Source organism: Aptenodytes forsteri, unplaced genomic scaffold, assembly GCF_000699145.1.
Source record: "Aptenodytes forsteri isolate BGI_AS27 unplaced genomic scaffold, ASM69914v1 Scaffold35, whole genome shotgun sequence".
NCBI lineage: Eukaryota > Metazoa > Chordata > Aves > Sphenisciformes > Spheniscidae > Aptenodytes > Aptenodytes forsteri.
The window spans coordinates 1,708,549-1,714,645 of NW_008795334.1; the positions used below are offsets into that span (position 1 = coordinate 1,708,549).

The 6,097-nt window shown below is 43.4% G+C and overlaps 1 protein-coding gene across 1 annotated transcript; it reads right to left on the reverse strand.

Moving 5' to 3' along the window:
• Positions 1-1,327: 1,327 nt before the first annotated feature.
• Positions 1,328-6,091, reverse strand: UCHL1 (ubiquitin C-terminal hydrolase L1). The gene is made up of 7 exons (XM_009280168.2): positions 6,054-6,091; positions 4,749-4,899; positions 3,046-3,131; positions 2,922-2,969; positions 2,480-2,549; positions 2,045-2,103; positions 1,328-1,754 (listed from the first exon to the last, which is right to left on the reverse strand). Exons 1-7 carry the CDS (start codon positions 6,081-6,083, stop codon positions 1,668-1,670), a joined length of 531 nt encoding a protein of 176 aa, XP_009278443.2. The 5' UTR covers positions 6,084-6,091; the 3' UTR covers positions 1,328-1,667.
• Positions 6,092-6,097: the final 6 nt, after the last annotated feature.

The following is a 6,097-nucleotide window of genomic DNA, read 5'->3' on the forward strand; positions in this document are numbered from 1 at the left end:
CTCTGTTGCTAAGCAGCCTGAGCCGCAGGCATGGCTCTGAGCCTGCGCTGGAGCAGGAGGCTGCAGCGGAGGTGCCCCAGGAGGCCTCCCTCCACCCTGCGACAACATCCACTAACAGGCAGAATAAGATGCTGTTGTAGAGAACAGCGAGCGACAGAGACCTTTTCTTGGCAGATAGCTTTCGCCTCCCTGCTAACAGAAACTGAAAGAGACTTATGTTCAGAATTGAAGTACTCTGAGCTTTAGCTAATCCTCAGAATTTGAATTAAAATGTGTAACAATCCCCTGCTAGCTTCAGCTATCAGGTAATTATATGAGCAGTAACAAGGCCCAACACCAAACACCTTCAGACCACACATGGCTTTAATCAAAGCTTGTATTTCAATTACCCTTCAAAAAAGCCTAGAAGCCAGGAACAGTTTGGAGCATAGAGAGAGCACCAGCGACCACCTAAGAACTGAAGTTACGCAGCACCATACAACATGGCTGGCAGGCACAGACTGGGACACAATGCATTAGAAAAAAGGCCCGACTTGAAGGGTGTTTTATCCCTTCTTACAGCTACCCGAGGTATCAGCAAGGAGCTGCAGATAAACAGCAGCTAAATCCAGGTAAGAATAGTTTCCACAGGTCACGGAGTTGAGGCCAAGGAATATGTAATACGTATCAAGTATCTTTCTTCCCCTTGAACCCAAAATTTCATCCTGCTATTAAAAATTCATGTACTGTGGGTTTCTCCATTTTTAGGTCATTTTGGAAGGGACAGGTAGTATAGCCTCTTTCAAGGCCTTCCTAGCACAATCACAAGTTAATAAGCACACACCAGCTAGCCAAGGACTGTGTTCAGCATTAGCCAGCAGATTGCTTTTAACCACAGGTAGGGAAAAAACCTGTTCTAATACTGTCTCCTGTAAGGAAAAACACCACCAACCAATTCAGTGGGTATTCTGTTGCTTGTGTCATTAATACATACAGCCCCTGTTTAAAAGCAGACAGCTTCAAGTTTACATTTCAGTGTTTATCACACCTTAACCCTCTAACTAAATGTATTCAGGGTGGCAAATTGCTGCTTAAGAGTTTCAGACTGGACATTAGGAAAAGCTTTACCAGAAGGGTAGTGCAGCACTGGAACATGCTATGCAGACAACGGTGCATCTCTCCATCCTTGGAGGCCTTCAGGAGACTAGAAAAAGCAATTGTTTGCTAACCTGAGGCTGACATTAACTTTTCACTCAGAGGAGAGCTTCAAGGGTCCTTTGAAAACAGGGTTTATAGAGGATGCCACATGTAACTCCTTTTAGAGAAAGTTAGTGATCACTTTAGTCCATTTAGTCTTCCAGCAGAACATTTTATTCTCATTAAGGACAAGGAAATATCAACCAACAGCTCAATTAACATGACACAGATTAAACAAGCCCTGTTAAGCATTTTCTACTTAACATGTGAAAAAAGAGTCTAAAGACATCCGATATGTCTGAACTGTTCACATTAAAACTTGAGCTCATCCTTTAGCGTAAGCTCAGCTGATGTTGCTCCTGTGTATAGCAAAAGGTGGAAACAATTTAAGTTACCAGAACAGCTGTGTTTAACAGGTATTGAAGCGCTGGAGTTTAGACTGCATTTACTGGTGTGCTATTAGACTGCTTTCCTTGCATCTCTTCAGAGTCTCAGGCAGACTTGCAGAAAGCCACAGCAGAAAAACGAACTTCCCCTTTTTCACGTTCTGTAAATTGTCTGCAGATCTTAGCAGAATCCTTGGAAGATAAGAAAAATGCTGTTTAGACTATCAGAATACACTTGCTGTTAGAGACCAAGTCTTTGCAGCTCCTCTCTGGGTCCCACCAACTAAGTTACAAGGTCTCATAGGACCAGCTAATACGCTTAACAGATATCTAGCTCTGTGGCACAACACTCCCTCGTTACCGTGGTATAAGAAGGACCACCTTGTACAGCAAGTAGGTACAGCCACTATATACTGAATGCATGCCTCTCACCCTTTTATAAGCCGTTTTCACAGAAAAAAGCAGCTAGGGAGAAGTCCTACCTTCAATAGCAAGTCATCTGAGCTTGTGCCATGGTTTACAGGAAATGGCATACGCCCATCTGTGAAAGAAAGTCCAATCACTCGGTGTACTTAATATTACTTCTGAATTAGCAGAACTGAGCATAGTGGACCCAAGAAACAAGTACACACATGAAGATACTTGGGAGGTCAGAATAATTGTCAATACATAGCTTGAGCGAGAAGGGGACTAAGTATTCCCAGCTCTACAGGAGATGACATGCTTTACAAGAGGGCCTAGGCCTTCAGTGCAACCCATCTTCAGTTAACATCTTCAAGTGAAGGTACAAACTATGTATTGGCTTTGAGAGCCTCAGTAAACAGCGTAACTAGCTCCAAGTATCTAGCCTGAGCCCACAGTGCTGCTGTACAGTGTAAAGTAGGCCCAGTCCAACTCCAGAGTTCTCAGGACCTTACCCAATTCATACAGATGTCCATCCACATTGACAAACAGAATGAAGTGGAAGTTCACACTGTTGTCCTCAACCTTAGGAGAGACCATTAGATACATTTGTTAGATTGAAAAAAGCTTAGTACTGTGAACCCTACTTGTGACTACAGGACAGAGATCTCAATAACAAAGCAACAGCAAAGGACTACAAAGTTCAGCTGAAGAGGTCTCTGCGAGACCTCTACAAGGTCAAGAGCCAAAAATCCTCATGTACAGTCGCATTTTCAGACTGGGTGTGAACCCAAATTTTCAATCCACATTTGAGGAAGAAACCCTACACAAGCATTCACCCATGAGTCACTCATTTCTCTTTCCTCATGAGCTGTAACAGCTACCTGCCAGACAAAAAATTGTTTTGCTCTATCACCTTCATCAACCCCTTCTCCCAAGATTTTACGTGTATCTTACCCGGCATTGTCCTTCTTGTGCAACCGAATTGTGGACTTCCTGTATAGCCTTAAGAGAAAGCAAGATACAAGTTACTACATCCTTAAGTGCCGATAGCTGTCAGCAGTTTGCGTAGTTCATATACCTTATTATTTGCAAAATGCTTAGCTCTCTCTTCAGGAGACAGATCAGCTGTTTCATCAAGAAACTTCTTCAGGGCAGACCCCTCATCTGCACAAGATCAAAGATTTTATTCAGTATAGGTAGAGCATCAGTTACAGTTCAGATGCAGCCCAGAGTAATCAATGCTTGTTGCACTAACTAGGAGTCATTGCATTCAGCTTGGAACTATCTCCAGCATAAGCATATTCTAACTGCCACTTGAAGTAAGCTTGTTATTCAGAAGCTATTAACAACAATCTACACAAACAGCCAGAGTTCAAGTGCTTCAGGGTACTCTGGATGCTTGTCTTAGAACTCACTTTCAAATGGGATTTAGCTTTTCTGATTCTCCCCCTTGCAGATTTGGCAGAGGTGTTCAGTCCTATTTTAAAGAAATTCAAGAGAGGTGCCAGCTGTGAGAACACTTAAGTATCAACTAACAGAATATGGGTAGATGAAATTAAGTTGTCTCCCTGCCTTGAAATGAACACAGCCCTTGTCATGCTAGGCTTACTTTGGTTTTCCAGAACATAAATTAGTAGTGCAGTACTAAGATGCATTGAGTTCTGCTCTTACATGCAGCATTCATTTCACTCAAGAGTGTGCTATTTCAGAAAATCCTCTCAAGAAGAGTAAAGCAAAGCTACTCCCATTTAGCCTTCCATATGTATTTTCCTTTATTTAAGAAGGAATCCCACGTCACCCAAAGGGTTCAAGTTCTCTTGGAATAATAAGAAGTTGTATTTTGCAGATCTCTAGTCTTTGAACAATAAAGTATTTCCTGGACTCAGTGACAGCCCTTTTTTAACAAGAACTTGCCATCCTGTTTCCTAGGAGTTTCCAGCCACCAGCATTGAGTTTGGTCTTACATGCAGCATTCATTTCACTCATCAAGAGTGTGCTATTTCAGAAAATCCTCTCAAGAAGAGTAAAGCAAAGCTACTCCCATTTAGCCTTCCATATGTATTTTCCTTTATTTAAGAAGGAATCCCACGTCACCCAAAGGGTTCAAGTTCTCTTGGAATAATAAGAAGTTGTATTTTGCAGATCTCTAGTCTTTGAACAATAAAGTATTTCCTGGACTCAGTGACAGCCCTTTTTTAACAAGAACTTGCCATCCTGTTTCCTAGGAGTTTCCAGCCACCAGTTGCCAGTTTTATATCCTTTTCTATAGGAAAAGAACCATCAAAACTATTACCTCTGCAGGAAAAGTCTACTTACAGACCCTTATCATCCTATACTACTTTCCCAGCAAGACAAAAACATGTTTTAGACTGATTTACAGGCTACCCTGAACAAGTCTGTTTACATTAGACGTAAGTGGCATGAAGAACTTTATCTCTTCAGTTGACATCATCAACACCAATGTCAACAGCTACTTCTGAACATGATACTTCCTAATTACAAATATACTTTGGCCAGTCCTACTATGTGCCCTTTTCCTCTTGCATTGCTCACTAGGATGATACCTCTGCAGCTACCAGACAGGAGTCAAAGTACATTCCCTCCTGTGATTCAGGCAGTAAGCAAGACCACACACCCCTCTCCCAAGAGCTGAAAGACCCACTTACCAAGTGAAGCAGTACTGCATGCCTTAACTTGGCTTGCATGAAAGCCCCAGGTGTCTCCCATAGCTTCGGCTATAGGAGAATGGAAATTCAAGCACTTCAGAACACGCATACTCACCAAGCTTCAGTTTGCCTTTGTTATTAGCAACTGCATGTATCAGACCAATTGTCCCGCAGGAATTACTGACTGTCTGCTTCAGGAAATACACTTTGGAACTGATTTCTTGGTCCTTTATTTTCTCAGTCTGTTGTTTCCTGAAGTTCTCATGCTGTAAACATATAAGTGTCTTAAGCATTTCACCACAGTGATATTTTTATTGTGCAAACTACTAGACAAATGAGTTGTGCAGGAGAATCAATACTAGGATTGGACAAAGATTTACCCAGGAAGTCATCTTTGTGGCATAGGTCCAGTAAAGCATCATATGTCTATACTGGATGCAGGCCAAGTCTTAATGGACTACCTGCATGACTCAGTCCTATCCAAAAGCACTGTTCTTAGCCTCTCCATCTGTTCTGTACACTGGAAATAGCTTGGGATGAGAAATCATGTAATGGTAGGCTCTTTTATATCTTCTCTCAATTGTTTTGGTTCATTTAATGAGACTACTTAGCATGTCTCTGCAATAGCTTGCCTTTGTACCTTTAGGTTACTTTGCTTCACGAACCTCTCCCCATCAGAATAACATATAGACAAGTGTAAAACCACCCATCACTACTGACAAGCTATAATCCTTCCTTTGAAGAACCTGTTAAATATACTTTATTTCAAAGTCCATCTCCTCATCTACTGCCTTAGCATCAATTGGACTAAAAATATTAATCATACAGAAGTAAATTACGCCTCTCCAGATGCAATGATTCAGCATGGTAACAGAATCGCTATTCCTCACACCCAAGATGGCTAACGTTTTTTCCTCAGTGCGATACACAAAGCAAAGTGTAAGAGAAGAACTAGAATAAAAGGCCTTGTTTTGTTGCCCAGTGCATTTTAGTTCAGGCTATTTGGAGGCTGGGGCCAAGCACCCAGCACATACTACCCACCACCCCACCAGCCACCTACAGTCCCAGTGCAAGCCAAACCCACTCCCAACCATCCGATGCTTGGAGAGATGACACAGGCACGCTCCTGACAGCAGCCAGCGGGTATAGACATTGCTGCTGACAACAGCCTGCTTTTTATTCCAGGGGCATTTGGACCAGACATGGCCTAGTTGGCCTACCCGGGGTGACAGCAGAAACCCTGTACGTCATCAGCTGTCACACAGCACCAGGGGCAGCCGCAGGCTCGGCACCTGAACCCAGCCATTGCCTCCAGGGCTGCAGCCCAGAGGACCTGCGAAGGAGGACAGTCCAGGAGGGACACAACAGCCGCCCCCCCGGGAGCGCCCCCACCCCGCGGGGGGCACCACCCACCGCCTACCTGCTCGGTGAGGGGGAACAGCAGGAGCATTGCGCAGGCCGGGA

What these genes read in the sequence shown, in the direction of transcription:
- UCHL1 (XM_009280168.2), bottom strand. Translation starts at nt 6,083, where the DNA reads ATGCTCCTGCTGTTCCCCCTCACCGAGCAG. An exon ending in AGCATTTTGCAAATAATAAG is followed by an intron (nt 2,970 to 3,045) that starts GTATATGAACTA and finishes CTTTCTCTTAAG; the next exon opens with GCTATACAGGAAGTCCACAA. An exon ending in TGGACATCTGTATGAATTGG is followed by an intron (nt 2,104 to 2,479) that starts GTAAGGTCCTGA and finishes TTTCTTTCACAG; the next exon opens with ATGGGCGTATGCCATTTCCT.